Source organism: Cyprinus carpio, chromosome B9 (assembly GCF_018340385.1).
Source record: "Cyprinus carpio isolate SPL01 chromosome B9, ASM1834038v1, whole genome shotgun sequence".
In the NCBI taxonomy this organism is placed as follows: Eukaryota; Metazoa; Chordata; class Actinopteri; order Cypriniformes; family Cyprinidae; genus Cyprinus; species Cyprinus carpio.
Window position 1 is genome coordinate 18,550,580 of NC_056605.1, and position 25,876 is coordinate 18,576,455.

Sequence of the window (25,876 nt, forward strand, 5' to 3'; positions counted from 1 at the left end):
AAATTAGTAGCCTACATGAAATAGCACTGTAAAGCATTTTGGTCATCCTTTTATTTTTTATTATGCATGCACCTTTTACGGCCAAATATTAATGAAGAGACTAAACGGAATATATACTTATATTACATTTGTGTCACAACACAGAACCGTTTTCTATACATTTTCAAAAAGAAATGCAGGCAAAATGGTGTTTAAAATGGGTGACCAGTACAGTTTCATTCATAGATGCATATATATTTAACCTAAAATCTAGATACAAAAAGTCCACTAACTACTCAAATATCATGCTGACTAACATTTTAGATGGCTGAATATTTAAAAACAGGAAGTTCAGGCAATTTTGAAAAAATGAGAAACAAATGGCAAATTCAACACTCAAGTTCTGACTAGTCTCAGTAACAAGAACGAGCACTGATTAACACGTACTGTAGAGTGAATAAATGGGCAAGGCTCTCCTCCCTAATTCGGTGTAAACCACACAGTCTCTTTCTCTCATGCATGCTGTGATCGTGCCTTTCACGCCAAAGCAAATATTTTTACAGCCTATGATGTCATGCTATATTAGTGTGTCTCTTTTAGGACTCAGACACCTTTTATCTGTTCTGATAAACCTCAAACAGCACAGCACAGCACAAAAACAAGACATTTTCTCTCTTGCTGGACAGCTTTCGGTCTCTATAGGGAGCTGTAGGAGTCAAAGAATATACTGACTGCTTACCTTGCAAACGGCAGCCTGCAGAATGGCATCAAACCCCCCCTCTGGTGCGTCCCTGTTCCGCGAAACCAACTGCTTCTGCACTTCTTCATTGAAACGGTCAACTTTGTCCGTAAGAGATAAGAGGTGACGGAAGCCAAACGTAGGGACGCAATTTGGGAACAACTTATATCTGTAACAAGAGAAAAATTAGAGAAATCAGAAGCTTAAAAAGCAATACTGAAATCATACATTATATTAATGATAGTGTTTTTGATAGTATATTATTATAAACTTCTATTTATTTAAATATACATGATATTATTTTAAAACCAAACAAATATTTCAAGTTTTATTTTTTTAATTATATACATTAAAAACTATTTACATAACAGCACAAAAAAGTAACATTTTAATTTAATTGATTTAAATATGCATGATATTAGCATGTGCAAAAAGTCTTATATTAAACAGCATTTTATATTCAAATGGTATGGTACAAGTTTTGTATAAAACATTGTTTTTAATTAGTTAAATTAGTTCATGAAATATAGTCAGATAATATTAAACAATTTAAAATTGTAAAATATTATTTTTGAAAGGGTAGAGTACTGTAGAATATGGTATATGCCTTGTCATTTATCTGTATGAAATCTGTTGTGGTACAGTGAGCATTCAAGAGGACTGAAAGCATAACCTACATGGTCACTGATGCATGATGGGATGTGGGCTGCATGGGGTAATAGCTTCTCTAGGCCATGTGCTGTACTGGCTTTGCGACCTCAATCTGCTCTGTCACACTTTCCAATAAGTCCAGAACGATAACCACCGGTGAAAGCAGGACAAAATATCTTAAATTTTTCTCTTAACTAAATTAAGTGTTTACTTTAAAGTGTGACATAAGACTGTGGTTAACAAGTCTAGAACTGTGGCATGCCGATTGCTTTTTGAATTTCCATTGATGCACTTTCCCCATAAGACAAGTCAGTGCCAAAGCAGGACTATTTTTAGGATCACATGGGAAAGAAATCAAGACACATTCACTTCCCCAGATGAGAAATTACTGCGTCCAGTCCAAACAGTTCTCACTAACGAGTAGCTGTTCTCTCCATTGCATAACAAAGGGCATTAAAGGGCAAAAGGCACAAGAGCCTTTTTGCATTTGAATTTAGACATAAGAAAAACCAATCCCAAACCTGTTTACAGCTCATCACACATCTGTGAGAAGTCTCTTTCTTACCCATTGCACGGGTTGTCCTGGTACTTGGGGGCTGTGTAGGAGAAGGGTGAGATGTTCTTATCCACAAAAGAGCCAAAGCCAAGGCGGAAGTTACTTGTAAGCTTCCTCATTTCCTCAGCCAGTTTGGTGCCCAGGTTGCGGATTGTGTCCAGATCGTCCTTCATGGAGAGCGAGAGGTCCATCAGGTAGTACAAATCAACAGGGTAGTCTTCCACAGGACGCACTTGTACCTCAAACGAGGTCTGGTCACCTGAAGGATGTAAGAGTCATTAAACTGACATGCTATTTCAAGGTATCTACAAATGTTTTTTATTAAAATGTGTCCTTCTCTAAATCAGTCAGAAGCCTTACCAGGCCTTAAGCTGAGAGAGATCTTTTGTGGGTATATCTGGATGACATCATACTGGGTCACCCCAGAACCTTTGGAGCTCAGAGGTTTGCTCCGCAACAGAGAGCTGCCACTCCTGGGATTTTCTATGAAAGGGTCATCACATCCTCTTTTCTGTAAGTTCTGGCTGAAGTCACATCGGGAGTTGAGAGTTCTAGCTTGTCCAAAGTCCTGAATCAGGAAAAAAGATTGCTGTTGTAAGTGATGTGAGGAAACCATTAAATAAATGAGCAAACCCACAAACGCAGTGAAATACAGCAGTAATGCTCTTAGCAACCTGTAAACAGCCCTGGATTATTGAAGTATAATCAAATTTATAAATAAATCAGTGGCCTGTCTGCCTAACTAGACTAGTCTATGATGGCTAAAAGTACTGTCTAGGTAGGCAGCTCAGTGGGTTTTGTGAGATCTTCTGTTAATCACAGGGTCTCGCAGTACCTCTTGCGCGCACCAGGCGCAGCTTGGGTGAATGAGGAGACATTCTTCACAAGATGTGGCGCTGCCGCTCGTGCAAACATTAAGACCTAAAAAATCCATTGAAAGTCACATACGTTTTATGAGTATAAACATTTAACACCCTTTTATTTAAAGACACTTACAACCAAGGTATTCTACGACACAAGTGATTCATGTTAAGAAGACAGAAACGTGAGAAACTATACAAAGTCACAGAATTGCTTTAGAAAAGTAATTGGGGCAAACTGACCTCCCCTCATTATCATGGTGTTGAAATAAATATATTAACGAAACACTAAGTAAATATATGCAGTGAATTATTGCAAACATTAAAGGAAAAGCAAAGTAAATGTCCAAACATACAATTTATTAATGTATATATTGTCACAAAATTCATAACATTCATTTCAAGTATTTGCATTCACTAATTTATGTATTAAACCTATTTGCATTGTTACTTATACAAACGAAATCAGATATAGCTTTTAGATGACAGATGTGATTTCACTAAACACTGCACTACACTTACCTTTGACACTGTGAATAAATATTTCCAAGACTATGTAAACTATTAGGGCCGCTTGACGTGTAAATGGGCAAGGTTTCCACATTATTCCTTACAAAATCAAAAGCCCGTTCAACGTCAAAAGAGTTGTTTTTTTTCTTTTCTTTTTTTGTCCAATTGTATAAAAAAGTTTCTATTATAAATGTCCGTTTCTTATATCGTGAGTGGCTGAGATCTTTGTGTACATTCTCTCCACATCACAGCAGCACACACGAGTCCAGTGCAGACGACTGCATTAATAAATATGATTGAAATCCGAGGCGAGACCGCAACTCTGAACAATAATCCACATCCGATGTTATTGTTACTGTCGCACTCTGTCTGAGGTCCACTGCAATAATTCACCATTGACTGCATCCATACCGAGTTTTAAATCTTCATTCGCAAACACATTTTAAACTTTGTAAACAGACTGTTTTGCTCATCATCCGGTTGTTTTCAGAGTGGAAGTTCAATAGTTGAGTGCCTGCCGCGTCCCTCATATTACTCTAGACTCCGCCCATGGGAAAAGAGACTGGACGCTTTTCCCAATCAGTTCCAACAAGTCCCGCCCCCTCCTGCGCTGGGATTGGCTAGTAGGGCGACTTCAAACCATGCACTGATTGGACTGTAAACAAGTCATTCAAATGTCCTTGACAATGAAAGAAAAAGCAATCAGACAAAGGGTGGGACTAGTCAGAATATGGGGGGAGAAAGTAACGCCGACTAGGACGAAGCAGTTTAAAAGGACATTTAAACCTTTAACGATTTTACCTTATTAACCAATAAATGTGTTTTATGGGCTGAACAATCATATTTTGCTCTAAAATATAAATCAGTCTCTCACACAAAATTGTCAAATTACATTAAAATTGTTGCATGCTATTTCTTCTCGTAAAAGTAGATTTTGAGCATTTTGTACATGTTTTTAATGTCAGTAATACATTAAACATCTAAGTCCTTTAAGATCTGGCTCAGAAATTTCATCCAGTGCAGTCAGCAGTGACGTGACCATCACTAATTACATCCCCACCTATTCCACAGAAAGAACTGTGTAGAACCCATACCTTCAAGAATTGAAAGTGGTTCTAGGTGTACCTGAGCTGACAGCAGTGATAAAAAGGGTCCCTCCACAACTGACCATTTTTACAACTGCAAAAGACCCCTGGTCACATGACTTGAAATGCTCTGAAAATGGCACATTTTAAATGTGCAGCTCTACACTGTGCCTGGACTTGCACTCATCAAATCAATATAGGAAACACAGGAAAACTGTTTTATTCAGCAAACACAAGGAAACTTCTATATGCACAGCATAACTGATAACAGCAGAGAAGAAAACCTGAAAAGAATAAAATAAAAAAAAACTCCATTTCCAGGAGACCTCTGATTAATCAATTATAACGAAATGGCTGTAGATAACATTAGTTAGCTGAAAAAAACTGAACTGACAACTGAAATCTAGTCATACTAGTCAGGGAACTATTTACAAGGCCTTTATCGCTGCTTAAAACAGCACTAACTCAAATATATGTCGGAGTAGAGGCCTGTGTGAGAAGCTCAGAGGTCATATCCACTATAGATTTTAAAGGAAGCCCACTGAGGAAGCCCTGATGCTTGGCCCGCAGTTCCAGCAGGGCATCAACGATCCTCTGGCGGCCTACATTTGGGTGGCGCTCTGACAGCCGGGCCATGATTGTGTCAAAGCTTCCCATGGTGGCGTAGTGCTGTGGCACACAGGTGCCAGAGGCTGTGGGTGAGTCGCAGACATTGGTTAACCTATCCACACTACAGCGCGGCCCCTGAGGCAAAAACATAACGACATCTTAAGGGTTTGGAACAAAAAAGCAAAATTGGTCTGATATTAGCAATAATTAAAATTAATTTATAAAAGGATATATGAACATACAATTTAAAATAAGAATAATACATTAGCTAATTAGCTATTATAATTATTTTAGCTCATAATAATAATAATAATATATACACACAATTGTATTTCAAAGTACTAGTGATAAAAAATTAACTAGTTTTGGACAGCAAGCTTTCTAAAAAGCTTTCCACGTCATACTTACTCCAGGTGATGAAGTGTAGGTTACACCCTTCGTTCCCAGTCCATCCCCAGCAGCAGCTTCTTTATGGGTTTTTGAGGTGCTGTGGGGTGGATCACTGATCAGTTTAGGATACGCTGAGGCAGGCCCACGGAGTTGCACCACCTGGACAGTGTGGCCTTGGAGGGAGCACCCGTGTAGATCTTTAACTGCTGCCTTGGCATCGCTGGGGCTCTTGAGATAAACAATAGCTGCCCTACATAAACACAGACAAGAGTGCATTTCATTAATGATGATCTCTAATAAAGCTTTAACGCCCAGAACTACTGCATTCAGCATTACTACAAAATCTCTAACGATTAATATAAAAATCAAACACTGTATCTTTAAACACGCTACCACTGCCAGTTTAGTAACTGTAACCATCACATTTTGGGTGCGGAGCTGTAGGCTCTTGATTGTTGCTGAACTGGTACAATTAAATTAGGCAAAATGAGTAATCATACTCAGTCAAGTCATTATCAAGTTCAGCAAGGTTTTCCTGCAAGAAACTTTATGAACCTATTTTAGTCCATAGTTATTTACGCTCTGATACTTATCTTTAAAGGTTTGTTATTTACTGAGATTAATTAGTGTGTCTAGGAAAGGTGTAATATACCAATAAAGCAGTAAATACCATTTAATTTTGAAAACAAACTGCAATGTTGATAAAGATTTTATATCTTAAATTGAACCAGTGGTTAAATTCAGCGTTTGGGCATACACGGGGAACGCTTACCTCATATTGTTGCTGAAAGTGGAGATGCTGACATTTGTGGCATTGTACTTCTCAAACCAAAGCAGCACTTCATGCTACAGAAAACAGAACATTCAGTGGTGGCTGCTGCCTCCTAGAGGCCAAAATTAACTTCACTGAAAACTTCACATTTATATGCATTCTACCTCAGTGATATTGCCAGGAAGGCTTGTAATGCACAAGAGGGAACTGTGGTTTGATTCATCTTCATCAGTCTCTGTGGAAGAGTAGCAAACATTAGACAGTCAACTAAATCCATCAGCCAACAGCAATGAGGTGCTTTCATAAACAGTATTTCAGCTTCACAAGCATACTTTTACACTTATATAACAGCAATTTTATATGTTGTTTCATTTTGTAGTCCATACTTTCTTTCCTTTCATTCAGTTTCTCCATTTTTCCATCTTGATTTGGAGACTGAAGTTCCTCTTCTGCATCAAACCAAGCCTCGCTGCTATTCGGATCTTTGATGACACCTACCATAGCATGCACATAAAAACTGCTGAAAAATGATTCCGGTTTATTTCTCTTTCCTCAATTTGAGATTCATACCAGGGTTCTGCTCAGCGGAAGCTCCTGGCTGCTTGGGTAAAAGGACCAGAGCTTCATCTTGCTTGTTGCCGTCACCTTTTGTGTCATCCTATTCAGAAAGGATAAATACTGGCCATTCTAAATGTAACAGACTCATATTTCTGGTACAACTGTTGATTCATCACAATTTAATCAATTAAATAATAGTATGTGAATGAAGTACCGAAGCAGCTTCAGTGCTCAGTGCTCTCATCTCTTCACTTTCTTCATCCACTGTGTGACCACTTGCAATGGTACTATACATAATGATAGAGTACTTCTGAACATGTACAAGGCCATACACAAACATTCTCATTCAAACAGCAAAATTCAGTATACATATACTCTGTGATGAAACAGGGCCCAGGCAGACTAAGCTTATATTATGTGGGGAAAAGGTACACTAAAATGGAGTACAGGACAGAAACTGTGTTTTCATATTTATTAATCTATACTACTGTTCAAAAATTTGGGGCTGTGAGATTTTTAATGTTCTTGAAAGAAGTGTCTTATGCTCACTAACGCTGCATTTATTTGAACAAATATACAGTAAAACAGTAATATTGTAAAATATTAAAATTAAAACAGCTGTTTTCTATTTCAATATATTTTAAAATGTAATTTATTCCTATGATGCAAAGCTAAATTTTCAGCATCACTACTCCAGTCCTCAGTGTTACATGATCCTTCAGAAATCATACTCGTATGCTGATTTGGTGCTCAAGAAACATTTCTGATCAGCGCTGAAATCCATTTTATCAACATTCTTTTATGAATAGAGAGTTCAAACTAACAGCATTTATAGTAATCTTTTGATTCTAAATGTCATTACCGACACTTTTAATTAATTTAATGCATCCTTGCAGAATAAAAGTAGTAATTTAAAAAACATTATAATAATAAATATGTATACTTGTTCGCAGATATTTCCAGGAGGTTTTGATTTGGCTGAACCACTGTCACTGTCTACACTGTCACCCTCTAGAGTCCTGGCCCTGAAGTGCAATGTGGCAGCACAATGTTCAAGGTTTCCAATTATGCTTTCTTTGACATCTCCAACAATACAGAGGTGGCCAACGTTATTAGAACACTAGTATTTTCACCAGCTAAAAAATGGTTTTAAGTCAGTTATTTCTATCTTTTGCTGTAGTGTGTCAGTAGGAAATATAAATTTACATTTTCAAACATTAATTTTGTCATTAATTGTAATAACCCAGTGAGATTTTGGTTTGCACAAGGAGTCTGACAACAGCCAGTGCTCCACACAGAGATCTGGGACCTCATTTATAACTGTTACGTATGCACAAAAACAGCCCTGAAAGAGGCGTATGCCACTTCCTATGCAAAAGGTGGGATTTATAAAAACAAACTTGACGGGAAAATTTGCGCACCTGCATGCAAACTCTGACCCATGGGTACAGACTTTTTTAAGCTCTGTTTTCATGATAATATATACATTTACATTTAATATTCCACTCTCATTGAGATACGGATTGAAATTACATAAAGTCATTACACAGATTTTAAATTAAAATTATTTGAAGTTAGACATTTGTAGTGGATGCGCTTGATCACTTTTCCTCTTTTATTGACAGCAAGGGGTGCTATAGGTGCACAATAATTCATCTTTAAACTAAACTGCAGATCTCAAGCTATGAGAAAATATTATCAATGATGTGCACTTCGATATTATGGCGGACACTGCTGGATTCAGTGGTTGAATGGACCATTATCCAGTTTGAATAGGTCCAATGATAATATCTTACTGTACAACCGCAGTGTTGATGTCGTGTGAAGTCCTCTCTACAACATATGAAAAGTATTGCTGTATTTGATTATATGTATTAGTTTGATTTGAATTGTTTAAAACAATTGAAATGGGCTACTATTTGGCCAGTGTTAAAGAATGAGATCAACTCTATTCTAAAATACTTATCTGATAACTATTTTAAACCGTTTTATCTTGATATATTTATTCTAAAACATAACAAGGATATTGGATAATTTTTAGAAATAAAAATTAATGTATGGCACAACTGGCATTTATAGTCTGTATCTCATATTTCCTTAATGTCTTGTACCTTTGACGTGTTAAACATGGTGTCATGTGGATGGGGAATATGCATGGAAATGATATGCAGATGAGGTTATGCTGCATAGTAAAACTAGGCATTATAAGCTCCATATATGGTGATTTCAGGGAGGAGACAGGGTGGAAGTGCACATACACACAATCTTTCTCTGACTGGGATTTATAAAAGGATTTTTGCGCAGGTACTGGCGTATGAATGGTATTATAAATCTGAAAACTTTTGTGCATACACAGAATCTAGCTTTTGTGCACACGTACACTTTTAGGATGAATTCTATGTAAAGGTTTATAAATGAAGCCACTGATCTCTTCATGAAGAAACAGAACACACTGAGAGACTAAATCCAGAAGAACTGTGGCAACGTCTCGAAAATGCTTCAAGAGACCTACCTGCAAGCTAACTGAAAAACTATACGCAAGTGCACCGAGAGCAAAGGCTTCTTTAAACACAAAGGATGGTCACACCAAATGTTGAATTGTTAATTAAATAAACAGAAGTTAATTGTAAAAGAAAAAATCTATTTATGACTTTTTTTGACAGCATCCTCATTTTAGAGTATTTTTACACAAGTGCCTAAAACTTTCAACAGTACTGTAGCTTTGCAGATAGGTCTCTTGAAGCATCTTGGAGACGTTGCCACAGTTCTTCTAGATTTATTCTCTCAGTTTGTTCTGTTTCTTCATGAAGAGAACAGATCTCTGTGTGGAGCACTGGCTGTTGTCAGACTCCTTGTGCAAACCAAAATCTCTCTGGATTATTACAATTAATGGCAAAATGGATGTTTGGAAATCTAAACTGATATTTCCTACCGACACACAGCAAAAGATGAAAATAACTGACTTAAAACCATTTTTAGTTCGTGAAAATACTATTGTTCTAATCATTTTGTGCACCACTGTAACTCATATCAGTTATTTACAACTTCTGTGAAAAGGTTACTTTCAAGTAGAGGTCGACCGATATATCGGGCCGATATTTGGCATTTTTTAATATATCGGCATCAGCCGATATCCATGTTTAGTAGCGCCAATTTAAATTCAGGCATGTCGGCGGGCAGTGCTGCTGCCGCATGTGAAGGACCCCAAGCCAAAACTTTAGGAAGATTCAACAACAGTCCTGGGAGATAAAGGTAGTCAGAGAATTTCACTCTGTAAATGAGGTGGAGTAGGTGGGTGATTGAGGGCTCCGTTACTCCGCCCCGCTCTCAGACAGCACCATGCTCGGAGAGACAGCTGTCCTGGAGCAGCACAGAATGGTGAATGACATTTGTTCGGAAGCATGGTATGATGCAGACAATAGCCAGGTTTCCATCCAACTCATTTGCATTTAGGGATGTCAATATTTGATCATTTCCATGATCGATCGTCGTTTAAATTAACAATCAATGAATAAGCTTAATGCTGCAAAATGCGTCTGCAGCGGTATTATTATTATGTGCAAAAGCCACTCTGAAAAAAAGCTTTCTCACCCGAATTAAAGGGGTTTTAGTCTGAATAAAATGCTAGTAGCAGGACTGTAAAATGAATATATGATTATGATCATTTGATAAAATGAAGGGAGCGCACTGTACATTTGAGATCATTTTACTTCGTTGACTGTTTTCCGTCAAGGAGACCGCTGAATGTGCCTCGTGGTGCTCGTTGTTGTATTTTAAAACGCAATTGCAGTGTTTTCAAATGACACTATAGTATTAAAAATAAAATTATCCCAAACATAGGCTAACTGTGGCACTTGTAACTGTGCTGCGCAGTCAGTGAACCGCTTTTTTCACATTAAACATTTTATGCAAGTATTAATGACCAGTACTTTATTTGATCCTGTTCTGCAAAATGTTCGATTTTGAATTTTTGCATTCCGGTAGGCCTATTTGTTTTAAAAAAATCCGGCATTTACAGTGCATTAGATCTTGACAGTGCATGCGTGCGTGCAGACGAGGACGAGCGAGCGCAGGTTTGGCTAGATGTATTTGGAGGTTGTTGCTCACGTCTCGTTCTGCACATATCCAAAGGTTTCCATATTCGCAATGTATCTGAATGTTAAACTATAATATTTTACATTTTTTTTAATGTAAACTAGACGGAAAAGATCATCCTCTTCACATGAGCAAAAACGTCCTTGGCATAACAGCAGAGTGGACCGGTATACTACGGTCTATTTAAACTGACCAGTGTAACCTTTTATATGTTTGGTTGACTGTACTTAATTTTAATAATGAACAGACTGCGATGTAAGTTTGAAGTTAGAATGCACTTTAGATGTTCTGTGTCATTTATACCAAACACAAATGTTGCTTGTTGCTAGTGTATTTGCAGCACTACTACTATTTATTTTTATATATATTATTTTTTTATATTTTTCAGTTTAATTGATTTTTATTTATAAAATTTTATTTCTTTTATTTAAATGTATATTTAAGTTTACATTTATGTTCCAACAAAATTCTGCTTGATAAATGCTCTAAAACTTTTATGTAAATGATTGACATATATATATATATATATATATATACACACACACACAGTCGTGGCCAAAAGTTTGTGAACTACATAAATATTGGAAATTGGAAAAGCTGCTGCTTAAGTTTTTATAATAGCAATTTGCATATACTCCAGAATGTTATGAAGAGTGATCAGATGAATTGCATAGTCCTTCTTTGCCATGAAAATTAACTTAATCCCAAAAAAAACCTTTCCACTGCATTTCATTGCTGTCATTAAAGGACCTGCTGAGATCATTTCAGTAATCATCTTGTTAACTCAGGTGAGAATGTTGACGAGCACAAGGCTGCAGATCATTATGTCATGCTGATTGGGTTAGAATGGCAGACTTGACATGTTAAAAGGAGGGTGATGCTTGAAATCATTGTTCTTCCATTGTTAACCATGGTGACCTGCAAAGAAACGCGTGCAGCCATCATTGCATTGCATAAAAATGGCTTCACAGGCAAGGATTTTGTGGCTACTAAGATTGCACCTAAATCAACAATTTATAGGTTCATCAAGAACTTCAAGGAAAGAGGTTCAATTCTTGTAAAGAAGGCTTCAGGGCGTCCAAGAAAGTCCAGCAAGCGCCAGGATCGTCTCCTAAAGAGGATTCAGCTGCGGGATCGGAGTGCCACCAGTGCAGAGCTTGCTCAGGAATGGCAGCAGGCAGGTGTGAGCGCATCTGCACGCACAGTGAGGCGGAAGACTTTTGGAAGATGGCCTGGTGTCAAGAAGGGCAGCAAAGAAGCCACTTCTCTCCAAAAAAAACATCAGGGACAGATTGATCTTCTGCAGAAAGTATAGTGAATGGACTGCTGAGGACTGGGGCAAAGTCATATTCTCCGATGAAGCCCCTTTCCCGATTGTTTGGGGCATCTGGAAAAAGGCTTGTCTGGAGAAAGAAAAGGTGAGCGCTACCATCAGTCCTGTGTCATGCCAACAGTAAAGCATCCTGACACCATTCATGTGTGGGGTTGCTTCTCATCCAAGGGAGTGGGCTCACTCACAATTCTGCCCAAAAACACCACCATGAATAAAGAATGGTACCAAAACACCCTCCAACAGCAACTTCTTCCAACAACAGTTTGGTGAAGAACAATGCATTTTCCAGCACGATGGAGCACCGTGCCATAAGGCAAAAGTGATAACTAAGTGGCTCGGGGACCAAAATGTTGAAATTGTGGGTCCATGGCCTGGAAACTCCCCAGATCTTAATCCCATTGAGAACTTGTGGTCAATCCTCAAGAGGCGGGTGGACAAACAAAAACCCACTAATTCTGACAAACTCCAAGAAGTTATTATGAAAGAATGGGTTGCTATCAGTCAGGATTTGCCCCAGAAGTTGATTGAAAGCATGCCCAGTCGAATTGCAGAGGTCCTGAAAAAGAAGGGCCAACACTGCAAATACTGACTCTTTGCATAAATGTCATGTAATTGTCGATAAAAGCCTTTGAAACGTATTAAGTGCTTGTAATTATATTTCAGTACATCACAGAAACAACTGAAACAAAGATCTAAAAGCAGTTTAGCAGCAAACTTTTTGAAAACTAATATTTATGTAATTCTCAAAACTTTTGGCCACGACTATATATATATATATATATATATATAAACATATATATATATATATATATATACCGGTATACCTTTATATATTTAATACTTAGTCAGTTTATTGATTTGTTTGGTTAACTTTAGATATATTTTTTTTTATTTGTAATACCGTGCAGTGCACAAAATTAAGATTCGAGAGATGGTTCAAGTCAGTGCTCAATAAATGATGATAAGTTTAGAAATGTTGTGCATCCACTTATTATTAGTGACATTTTAGCATGCAAATGAGGGGGAAAACTTCAAGATATCGGCCCTAAAAATCGGCAGCACATATCGGCCATCGGCTGACCCTGACCTCTAAACATCGGCATCGGCTATAGAAAAACCCATATCGGTCGATCTCTACTTTCAAGGATATTTATCATGACCACCTACCTTCCTGGACAGTCAAATGAGTTTAAATGGGCCTCAAGTACCTGAAATGACAGCTCATTACCAACTACGGTATATATCAGATATAACATTTCCAAATTTTTTACAATTCCAGATTTTGTCATACCGATGCTGGGCTGTAGTTTGCCCTTGTAGTTATCTTTTCAGAGTCTACTGCCAGGGGCTTAAGGTTATCCAGAGGAGTGCCTGCTAGAATCTGTTTCCTCATCTCATGGTAATCTTTCTGTAGTGTATTCAGTGTTTCTGCTATACTGTCTGGCAGGTCGTCAGTCCTAAGGAACATACAAAAAATAGCTGACCTCAAAGGTTAGGATAGAATACCTTAATAGAAAAGTATTGAATTGTCATAATACAAATCATTCTGTGAGCCATCTCTTACCCCCAAAGAGCACTTTCACCCAGTGGGGAGGTGAAGTAGCGTCTCCAGCAGTGCTGCTGACACATGACAAACTGAAGAGCGAGAAGACGTAGTTCTGCTCTCGTCACTCGCTGGGCACACTCACATCCACAAACTCTCCTGCAGTGGTCACCACCAGGACTAGGGCTGAAAAGAACAATACATGATCCTTCTAGGCATTTTAAAAGACATTACTTCAGCGAAACCACACCAAATGATTTGATGCAGAACAGTGATGAAGACTGAAGCACTGTTTTACAAAGATAATAACTGTAATAAAAAGCGGTCTTCCTCAAGGGGGCGCTTAATGTCTCAGAAGTTTAATATCTTACTGAAGAATTTTTACACTTAAAAGTATAATCTTCCTAACTTTCAAGGATGTGTACCTTATGTACAAATGGAAATCCTATACAGCAATCTATATATAATCTCTAATTAACAAAAAATAACATTAACCACCCGAACATTTTAAACTTGAAAAATGACACTGTGAAACATTAATAACTATTGAATAAAAAAAAGAAACAATCAAAATAATAATTTAAACATTGATCAACATTCATACATAAAGCACATCAGAAATGGTAAATGGAAAATCAGATGTGCTTGCTTGATGCACAAGCATCAATGAGGTTTGTTCTTGTGTGTCAAGCAAGAAATGGAAGCTCAGCTTTTGTGATATTCGATGAACTCCATGTACAGTATGTGCACTGATCAAAGTGACAAAAAGGCTCAATTAAATCTGTTCATCATATAAATGGATTGTGTCTCGTCAGAATTGGTTTAAATTGCTCAATTCATATTGATTCTGTTTACAGTCTTTTTATGAACTTTTGGTGGAATGCACTTTCAAATGAAGCTCAGATATCTTCCTCAGAAAGCTTCATTAAAAGTATCTTGGTTTGTGTTTAGAAGATGAACAAAAGTCTTTGGAATGAGACGAGAGTGAGTAAATGACAACAGGGCTCCAGACTAACATTTGAAGTTCTACAGATGGTGGCGCCAGGAGCAGATTTGGTAGCGCTGGGGGTGGTGTGTGGGGATATTCAAAATAAATATAATTTAATCATAAAATTACTATTGTTTTGCATTAATAAGTGCAGTTACTAATAACATTTCATGTTCATTTCTTGTTTATTGTTTATACAGATTTGACAGTAAAGCACTAAGCTTGAGTTAAGATGCATACAAAATGTTCTTTTATTAACAACAGTAACAGGTGCAAATCTACTTTTTATATACAGAAAATTTATATATTCCACTCTTATTAAATGTACAAATATTCTTTTAGCATATGGAGCTGACCAAGTTCAGTGATTGTGTGATTTAGTAGAAAATTGAAGAATAGTTTGTGACTTTTACTTCATACACACACAAAAAAAAAAAAAAAAAAAAAAAAAGTGTAAAATTTTGACAAAATCTGATTTCTTGATTTTATATTTTATAATAGTGATTTTATAATTTCAAAATATAGAGAAAAAGCATAAATGGATGACTAATAAGCTGCTGCTGTTTACTGGTTATATTTGTGATTTGATGTATTTTTTAAATTTTGCATAAGTGTTTGTTTACCACAAAGTATATTTTGTTAATCCCATTAAAAATAACATTCAAACTGGATCATTTTAGAGATTTAAAGTGCTGGAAACAGTTGTGTGAAATGCTTGAAAGTCACTGAAAAGTGCTTGAATTTCTCTCTCAAAATGTTGTACAAACCCTGAAATGAATGATGTAATACATTTGACTATTTCTACCACAGCACCATGGTTACAGTTAGTGTTACCGCTTCTGGTTTCTTGACGTATGTCAGCGCTGTTTATAACAGATTTCTGTGCAGAATTTGAATGCTTCTCAGTAAATCTCGCAGCAACCTTATCATTGTGCAGTGAATTCAAACGCTTCTCACTGGATCTCGCAGCACTGTTGCATCTGTGCTGTAACAGTGTCGTGAAATCAACTTTGGCTCCCGAGTAAAGCTGTTTTGAGTTCGGACAAGTTTGTTTGTGTCGCAGTCCGAGCTAAGAAACGGTCCGTTGCATTTGAGAGACATCAAACAGCAAACGAAACGAAAGAGAAACTAAATCACGCTAGTTTCAGCTGTGCAGCGCTTTAGTCTCGCTTTCATTTCAACTGCCGTTTGATGTTTCTCAAATGCAACAGAAATGGCAGCACTTATGAGTTGGGCAATGCGGTGGTCGCGCCAGTGCAACCACTCACAAAAATTAGTCGCACCAGCAGAAAAAATGTTGAAAAATGCAACCATTTGGTCACAGTCTGGAGCCCTGGACAATTTTCATTTTTTGGTAACAATTAACATTTTCAGCAAATTACCTTGCCTTTCCGCTCTTCAGTTGTTCCAGCTCATTAGTTGTCTCCTTTAGCTTTATGAATTCCTAGGAGTAAATGATGAACACGTTATACACAGCTCAGTTGAAAAGAAGAAATTACAACTTCAACCATATCATTTAGAAAATATGATACCTTTGTGAGGACGTCTAAATCAGACATGCAGACTTCAGTAATGGTGTTCTTTTCAGATGTGGCTATTTGCACAGTCTGTGTATCTTTCTCATGGCTGACAGCTAGCAGGTCTGTGTCAGTGGCAACATTTTTCAGTTGGAAGATCTGATCAACCTCTGTTGCACATGTAGATGTGAAACAGGCTCTGAAATCACCACAGGCATCTATTATTTGGTCCACAGAAACTGGAGCACCACATTTGGATTTCAGTGAAGGTCCCACATTGATCTCAATTTGTTGCTCATATACTGAGTCATGCTTCTTTTTTAAGTCTTCTTGATGGTCTCCTGACTCATTGTCCAACTCGAAAGAATTGCCAAGGCAAGAGAAACAATCAGTAGAGTTTGCAGCAGTGGCCATGGTGGCATTTGATGGTTCATCTGATAGATCTGTACTACCTTCGGTGGCCATGACTGAATCATTGTAGGCTGCCTCTGTACTCTGGGTGCCATCGCTCCATGCGGTATGGTCTAAGCTGGTGTTACTGAAACTGTAGTATTCTGCCATCGCTTCTTGATCCAGATTGTGGTAATCTGCTTCTTCCACTTGTACATAAGATTGGTGTTGGTAATTTTGGGTATCGTCATTCCTCTGAACCTGACTCTGTATATCCAGCTCCATATCGAGGGAGAAATTTGCCTGGGTTGTCGTGTCCTTAAAGTGTTTGGTGTCGTCCCTGTTCTCTACTTCCTCCCACAACTTAGACAGGCACTGGGCATGGGGACACATTCCTTTACTGTATGAAGGAGGATGTGCAGCAGGGCCTCCATAATCATAGTTCTGCGTGCATCTTGTTTTCTGAGTATTAAGGGTGCTCTGTGTGCAACCAACAGTTGCATCATTTTGGGCAGTTAAGACTTTCAGCTCTTCTTTCACACTGTTTGGTAGCAGCTCAAGTTGTTTCTCATTCTCTGAAAAAGAAAGCAATAATCAGTATTCTAGCTCCTAGTGAGGTCTCAAAAGTCTATGGCAGGACTATAACATCTCACCCGACACACAGACTTTGCCTTCTGAAAACTCAATGCAAAAGCCACAACATCTGCACTTCTTGGAACCAAATGGACAACTGGTTCCACAATTTTGACACTGGGATGCACCATAAAATGATGGGTACCTTGACCTTTAAAGCACACACACACACAGACATATGCATGCATATATTTCTGCTTTCAACTTTTGAGAGCAACCACCACATCTCAAAATCCAGACAACAGTCAATGCATTGAACCCTTCAGTCCCCACCCTTCATTTTCTAAATATATCTTTATAAGTCAATTGTGCTGATCATTTGATTTCCCCTTTTTTTTTTTACATTTACAATACTTTTGTCATCATTTATCACTCACTTAAAGTTAATCTTTTAAAAAATTAAATAACCCTGTCAAATGTAATATTAAGCAAATCTCAAAAAGACTGTCATACTGTACATTATAATACTGTGATACCTAAATTCACTTTTAACATTTAAAATGACCAAAATTTGTTTTTAACGACCAATTGTTAATTTATTTGGACAAAATACAGAACGTTTATATTGGCCATTATCGGCTATCAGCCATAACATGAAAATAACTATTGTCTAATCAATATTAGGCAGAAACTTAAAGTTGCAATAAAACAAATAGCAATAGCTTTTTCTTCCATATTGCGAGGTAGATCTGAGAGGGATGGGTTATAAAAATAAAAAAAATGTATGGCGGAACTTGGTTCCATCAGTCGGTTGTTGACTGAATAGAGGAAGATCTGAATGTGAATTTGCTTGCTCAATTGTGAGCAGCAAGTTTAATGAGACTAAATCATTTGAGAAGTCAACGGAGAGACTTTCACCAGAAGATCGAGTTATGATGACATCAAAGGCGGAGGGTGAACCAACTCCAGGGAAAGGCTAAAAGCAGCCAAATGTATTTAAGGGGTCTTATGACGTTGCTAAAAAAGAATATTATTTTGTGTATTTGGTGTAATTAAATGTTTATGCGGTTTAAGGTAAAAAAAAAACATTATTTTCCACATACTGTACATTATTGTTTCTCCTCTATGCCCCACCTTTTTTGAAACACGTCAATTTTAAGCTAATCGTTCTGAAAAGCGAGGTGTGCTCTGATTGGTCAGCTATCCAGTGCATTGTGATTGGCCGAATGCCTCAAGCGTGTGACAAATGTTACGCCCCTTACCATACTGTGATGCGTGTCCCGGTGCGACGAGAAAGAAAACAATAAAACCCATTACAAACGAGGCATTTGTTTTATCCAGTGGGGACATAATTACGGATAATGACTTATACTGTTTTTTTTTTTTTTGGCTGCATCGCGCCGCATAAACATAAAACCATGTCTGCATTTGTGATCGAAGAAACAACAAGCCTACTCTACACTGCTCAAAACTCGCATTTGAATCATCAGTGGCAAATTCTTAAAATGTGAAAACATACTTACAGCCGGCATTGTAGGCTACTGGTTCAGGAAACAGCGTTGCACACACAAATATTTGGTTTGAACTGTTCTAGAACAGTGTTGTAAATACAACTTAACCACTGATTTCTAGTTGTGTACCCTTTTGGAAGGCCAAACAAAAGTATTTTCGCTTTCGCAACGAAACACAGCGTCTTCACAAGATGGTGGCGGCTGCAACAATACTAAAGCAAGAATAAAAGTTACGCCTTCTTTCTTTACGTGAACATTTGGGTGGTGTTATGCAAATCTTCCAACACAGTGACATAGACATTTGGGGGCGTGTTAGAACGAGCCGTTTCAGGGGGGCGTGGATGAGTCTCAACTTTTTAAAGAATATCTGTTTGGATTTGAGACTTTAATCTTTGCAACTTCACAGATCTTTTTTATTCACCAAGAGCTTGTAACACTCCAAAGAGAAAGGAAAATTTGAAATCGCATCATATGACCCCTTTAATGTGCACTTGTCTTGCTGTATTTTGTTTAGCTTATGGTGATTTTTTTTGGAGTGAAAAAGGATGCAATAAACTAAAAACATAAGTAAAGTTTTGTTCATCATTCAGATGAGGTCCGCTACACTTATGAAAGTTACAAAAGTTATTTAGTCAAGAATAGTGTGCGATCTTTTGTCTTTTGTTATTTGATTAGCATTAAAGTGCAGACAGCAGCGCTAGGATTATGCAGCAGACATCAGTGCCATGATGCAGTTAATTAATAAACCATCAGTTTGTTATATTGGCTTTTTTCCTTATATACCCGATATGCCGATGGTTGTAAATTGAGGAAAAAACGGCCGATAAATACAGGCCGTCGATACATCAGTGCATCCCTAGTGTGATTTGTTTAAAATGCGCAACACTTTAAAAATGGCTAAAATGAAATTTGGTGCAACACGAGCAGATTTTAATTTAATGCCGCAATTGACACGGTTTATTCACTTTGTTAGCAACAGACGTAATAGATTTAATTTGTTTGTGCAGGGGCATTTTTGTCCAATTTAGTGTCATTTGTGCCCCAAGTCCCTGTGGCCAGAGGAAGGCTTCCCCAGCCTTACTCACGCTCTGCCTATGGATGACATTTTGATTAAAGATTACCAGGCCAACAGAAATGATGTATGAATTTTAATTTCAGGCCGACTTCAGTATCAGTGCATCAACAGCACCATTTATAAAATGTATCATTAATAAAGCATGATGATAAAACTGAACGGTAACAAAAAAAAAAAAAAAAAAAAAAAAAAAAACAATTATAATTAAAAAAAAATTAAAACCTTACTTATTTGATGACATAGTTGTTGGAGGGGGAATGCAGTTTCCGCTGGTTTTTGCTAAATAATAAAAGATAAATTTAACACAGTATACAGAATGCTTGTTGACAAAATAAACATCCAGCCTTAGTAATGTTTTACCAACCGAACTCACATTTCACACACACATACTGTCTGTCTACTTGAAGTGCCGGGTGTTTCTGTAAAAATGGCAGAAGCCCTCCCTCTTCTGTGGATGAGAAAGCACAATTTCCCTCTAGACCCGCATTTTACTTACTGCTCATGCGTTTTCAATAATTGAAGGTCATCCTGTAATTTATATGCCCTTACTTTTAATTAAGGTTCTGTCCTCTGCTGTTAAACATAGGAACCATCCAAGCAACTTTGGATCTGTGAGCTCCAGATATTCATTGGCCGAGACAAGCTCGAACAGTGACCTACAACACAAGATGCACACTGTTCTCCCTCAAAGTAGATTGGATGAGTAACAGATTGCTTGTGAAATGTCTTACTGAAGGTGTAAAAGCAATGAGTTTTACGTTCAACAAGTGCTTTACCTCCTCAACAGCCCTCCCTCATGCGTACATTCAATACCCCAACCCCCGCATTGTATGAGATGTCTTCTGTTACTTGAAGTGCCGGGGTGTTCTGTAAAAAATGAGCAGCCCCTCCATACCACAATTCCCTACAGACCCTGCATTTTACTATGCTAGATGCGGTTTCAATAATGAAGGTCATCCGTTAATTATATGCCCGTACTGTTAATTAAGGTTCTGTCCTCTGCTGTTAAACATAGGAACCATCCAAGCAACTTTGGATCTGTGAGCTCCAGATATTCATTGGCCAAGACAAGCTCGAACAGTGACCTACAACACAAGATGCACAACTGTCTCCCTCAAAGTAACACACTGATGTGTATGAGTAAAAGATTGCTTGTGAAATGTCTTACTGAAGGTGTAAAGCAAATGAGTTTTGTTAAAACTTTGTTCAACAAGTGCTTACCTCATCAACAGAAACTTCCTTCCCTCACTGGTGTACAGTGGATCATTGTAAAAGCCTGAGAGATGTACAAGAAATTCAGCAACACTGAGTAAAAAAAGATATGTAAGTTATGTCTGATTACACTAACGTTAATTATCTGATGGATTCACGTGTATTTTGTTCTACCAGCTTACATTTATGAACTATATCTAAATTATCTATATGATCGCCAAGTCCAACAGTTAACCGAATCTGAGGTGATGACCGTTGACCACGCAACCGCGACGCGCCCCCCACAGCGCATGCGCGCGCAGAAACCGAGCGATGGAGATACATAAAGTTACCTAAATCTCATAAGTATCTACTATACTGTCGACACGGTAAATCCACGCGAAAGTAAGCTATTTTCTATGAAGATGCGAGAAATAAATAGAAGAATAAATAAAGTGCATCACACTGCAAAACTACAAAGCAGTGTTTATTATTACGATGATAAATTAAAATAATATGACAAGAAATACTAGTTTGCAATATTAAGCAGTTTAAGGGATTTTGTTTTAGTACCGTTTAAAATAACTGGAAGCGGGTGACACCGGAAGCACTGCACATTCAATTAAATGCCCGTGCGCTCGAAAGTTAAAAAGGACCAAATTGGTAAACCCACGATTTATTCTGAACAGGGTAAAGTGGACCGTTATGTAACCCAAAATATGCCAGGTTTAAAACCTCGTTCAGAAATGACCAACCCCAACCCGACTGCTTTGGGCTCGATGTAACTTACCATTAATCTCGTTCACTGTATTATACGCACGCTGGCCAAAGGGAATGACTGGCCACATGGCTCTGGCAGAAAGATCCTCATAAGTTATTGAATGTGACTCCAAGACGAACGGTAACGGTACGACATCGACAGGCTGAGGGTACCACATGTTCTGAAACTACTTAAATGACCAAATTCAAGAAAAAGACAGTTAGAATATGTTTGCATCAGTTATTATCGACAACAAAACTACGCCAGAGCTCGTCCACCTCAGGTATAGCGCCCTCTTAATGATTAACGTTAGGCGCCGCAGCTGCGTGATTTATTAATAAACTGGCGCCAGCATGAAATTTACATATCAATTACACAAAAATGTCGCACGATAGGAGAGGAAAAATAATTACTCTCACTTGTGTTATTATTAACTTGACTATCAGTTGTGAATGAGTTCTGACGGAAAATCGACGATTCAATATTTTACGTCATGACGTATTGCATTGCATCTCAAAATTGTTGTTATGGCCATTATGATGCATGCACATATAACTGTTTATGACCGTTATTTTCTTGTTATTTATAAGGGTATTTATTATGATTTCTTGTCTGCAGGTTCAGTTTAATACAACCACGATGCAGTTAATTAAAACAACAACAAAATCATTAGACCATAAATATAATTCACATTAAATACTGAAATTCATCTTTTGCCTCTGGTTTTACAAAAACAAAATCAGACATAGCTACATTTTTGCAATTTTTATGGCGTGTCCCTAAATTAACTGTTACGTATAAATATGATAAAAAGATTTTTAATTAAATGTTCTCCTTCGTGCTCTGACCCTTATAGAAAGATGTATAAAACAAGTGAAAAACAAAACCGAAAATTATTAAATGATTTATGAATACCTTGTTAACCAAAATCATGAGACTCTTTAGTTGTTATATAACCAAATATGTCTTTATAAAATGAGCTTAGGTGATTCGTAGTGTGCAGAGCCTGGTGGTTAGTTGCGTGTAAATGCAATTATTGATATGGCCACTAGAGAGAACACAAACCACGAAGAATGAACCCGCTTCATGATTTGGATTGCGTTTATAATAAGCAGGAAAAGCCTATTTTACTCTTAACTATAGTTATTGAAAAAAACAAAAGAAAGACACGCCTTGCCCTGTGCTTTTTTTAAACATTCAAATTCATTTTAAGAATAAATGCTTAAGTTATTATATCATAGGTAATTATATTATGGTAAATTATAGCATAAAAAGAATTACTTAATCAATCAATTAAAGTAAATTAAAAGATCAATGTCTAAATAAATAAGGTCAAGCTCTGAGTGCCAGGAATTGCCTCGTCGGAAGTAAAGTGCATAAATTAGAGCATGTATTATAATCACAGTTAATTTAATTTCTGTCTGTCTCGGCAGGTGGACAGTTGCTTACATGGCAAAATAAACAGTAGGGAGTTAGATCATGTCACATCTGTAGCGCTTTCTTGCTTCATTGTGCTAAAAGACGTACCCTAAGCAAATGGTATGCATTAGCTGTCGTTCTGCTAAGTGAAATCAATACCTCACTAAAACAGTCATTAGCAGACCACAGTGCAAAATATATGTTAATGGAACTAGCCATTAACTTCTTTGCATGAATGTATAAATTGCTTATAGTGTTCTTCTCTATTGCATTAGTCAGTTATAGACTACAGCATGAAGTTGGCTAGAAATAAAATGGTTGTGTTGACTGCAGGGTTATTTACAGGGAAGTAGGTGGGTTCAAAGGTTAAGTGCTTTTCTAGAGCAGAGGTGGGTAAGGAATGTTGCCACGGAGATCTAACATCAGCCTCAATCTGGAGCGCAATTATGAATTCAGTCTTAGTGTGAGAATGAAAAGATAAGGAATAATGCACTGTGTTGTGCAAACAGTATACAGCTCATAAATGGGTTTGGATGAATAATTGAGGCTGTAGATGTTATGACATAAGTGCAAGATATAGTATCACACATGCTGCCTACCCATCCATACAAAGTTATTAAATAATCATAGATGGGAGGCCTACAGCATGACCATATGAGCAGACACACATTAGCTAACCATCTAAAGCCCTGATGAAAGGGCAGTGCAGCCCCTGGGACAGCAAAGGGCCTTTAACTGAATAAAGGCTGATCGATAGAGAATAGAGTTTCAGATTCAGTGCAAGAAAGCAATTGCCAGCCCATTATCTAAAACAGCCTTTATAGTTCTCACATATGAACAGAATAATATATATAACATAATATATATAACCTAACATATATAAAATAGGGCTGTGTGTGTATATATATATATATGTATGTAGTAAAATATATGTATTTGAATATCGTGAAAAAGTTCATTTTCTGTAACTTTCATATATGTGAAACTTTCATATATTCTAGATTCATTACATGTAAAGTAAAACATTTCAAAAGATTTAAAAAAAAAAAAGGATTTGCAAAACAGAAAAATTTAGCACAAACTCCAGCATCAGAGGTGTGGCATGGAAGCGATCAGCCTGTGGCACTGCTGAGGCACTACTGAGTCTTCAGCTTGTCTGTATTGTTAGATTGACTGTTTCTTATCTTTCTCTTGAAAATATCCCTTAGATTCAGGTCAGGCATGCTGGCTGGCCAATCAAGCAGAGTAATATAATGGTCAGCAAACTACTTGGAAGTGTTTTTTGGCACTGTGGGCAGGTGCTAAAGTCCTGCTGGAAAAGGAAATCAGCATCTTCATAAAACTTGTCAGCAGATGGAAGCATAAAGTGCTCCAAAATCTCCTGGTAGACGGCTGCGTTGACTTTGGACTTGATAAAACACAATGGACCAACACCAGCAGACATCACGGCACCCCAAATCATCACTGACTTCGGAAACTTCACACTGGACTTCAAGCAGCTTGGAAGTCGTGGCCTAATGGTTAGAGAGTTTGACTCCTAACCCTAAGGTTGTGGGTTCGAGTCTTAGCCCGGCAATGCCATGACTGAAGTGCCCTTGAGCAAGACACTGAACCCCCAATTGCTCCCTGGGTGCCGCGGCATAAATGGCTGTTCACAGTGTGTGTGTGTAGAGCACGAATTCTAAGTATGGGTCACCATACATGGCTGTATGTCACGTCATTTTCACTTTTTTTTTCTGTGCCTCTCTAGTCTTCCTCCAGACATTGATTTTCAAATGAAATGCAAAATTTACTTTTATCTGAAAAGACGACTTTGGACCACTGAGCAACAGTCCAGTTATTTTTCTCCTTAGCCCAGGTAAGATGCTTCTGACGTTGTTTCTGTTCCAGAAGTGGCCTGTTAGCCCTTTTCCTGAAGATGTCTGAGTGTGGTGACTCTTGATGCAATGACTCCAGCTTCAGTCCACTACTTGTGAAGCTCTCCCAAGTGTTAGGGAGTGTTCGGCTTTGCTTGACAGTATTCTCAAACTTATGGTCATCCCTTTTGCTTGTGCACCTTTTCCTACCCAATTTCTGTCTTCCAGTCAACTTTGGATTTAATATGCTTTGATACAGCACTCTGTGAACAGCCACCCCTTTCAATAATGACCTTCTGTGACTGTGTCAATGATCGTCTTCTGGGCCATTGTCAAGTCAGCAGTCTTCCCCATTATTGTGGTTTCAAAGAACAAGAGATACCCAGAATTTATACCTTAGGGATTGTCATTTAATGAAACTCAAATGTAAATATTCTAATATTTTGAGATAGTTTTTTTTTTTTTTTTTTTTCATGAGCTGTAAGCTCTAATCATCAAAATTAAAACAAACAAACAAACAAAAAACCTTTGAAATGTTTTACTTTGCATGTAATGAATCTACAATTTATGAAAGTTTCCCTTTTTGAAATGTAAAAAAAAAAAAAAAACATGAGATATACATTTTCAAGTTCTTCTAGACTTCCTATTAATCACAGAATAATAAAAAATGGTCATGGAAAAGAATGGAAATCACGGTTTCCACAAAAATTATAAGCAGCACAAGTGTTTTGAACACTAATAATAATAATAATAATAATAAGAAATGTTTCTTGAGTATCAAATCAGCATATTAGAATGATTTCTGAATGATCATGTGACATCACCGGAATAAATGACATTTTAAAATATATTAAAATAGGAAATGTTTATTTTAATTGTAATAATATTTCACAATATTACTGTTGCTGTATATTTT

The 25,876-nt window shown here is 37.4% G+C and overlaps 2 protein-coding genes across 2 annotated transcripts in view; both read right to left on the reverse strand.

Annotated features, from left to right (window-relative positions):
* itgb5 (integrin, beta 5) overlaps nt 1–3,848 on the reverse strand; it is a 32,224-nt gene extending 28,376 nt beyond the window's left edge. The window contains exons 1-5 of the mRNA XM_042731297.1: nt 3,308–3,848; nt 2,761–2,846; nt 2,286–2,493; nt 1,935–2,184; nt 719–887 (exon numbers count right to left, since the gene is read on the reverse strand). Of these exons, the coding sequence (XP_042587231.1) occupies nt 719–887; nt 1,935–2,184; nt 2,286–2,493; nt 2,761–2,846; nt 3,308–3,389 (795 nt within the window). The 5' untranslated portion in view covers nt 3,390–3,848. The remainder of the gene's footprint in view (nt 1–718; nt 888–1,934; nt 2,185–2,285; nt 2,494–2,760; nt 2,847–3,307) is intronic.
* A 736-nt stretch (nt 3,849–4,584) lies between these two features.
* rbm44 (RNA binding motif protein 44) lies at nt 4,585–21,957 on the reverse strand. Its single transcript, XM_042731298.1, is given in 19 exon segments — nt 4,585–5,124; nt 5,398–5,629; nt 6,152–6,225; nt 6,316–6,386; nt 6,538–6,645; nt 6,722–6,809; nt 6,924–6,996; nt 13,305–13,345; nt 13,429–13,594; nt 13,702–13,866; nt 16,051–16,112; nt 16,201–17,150; nt 17,229–17,359; nt 19,962–20,013; nt 20,108–20,182; nt 20,713–20,819; nt 20,956–21,013; nt 21,016–21,039; nt 21,716–21,957. Coding segments are annotated over 19 exon segments (2,904 nt in total). The 5' UTR covers nt 21,864–21,957; the 3' UTR covers nt 4,585–4,845.
* Between the last annotated feature and the right edge of the window lie 3,919 nt (nt 21,958–25,876).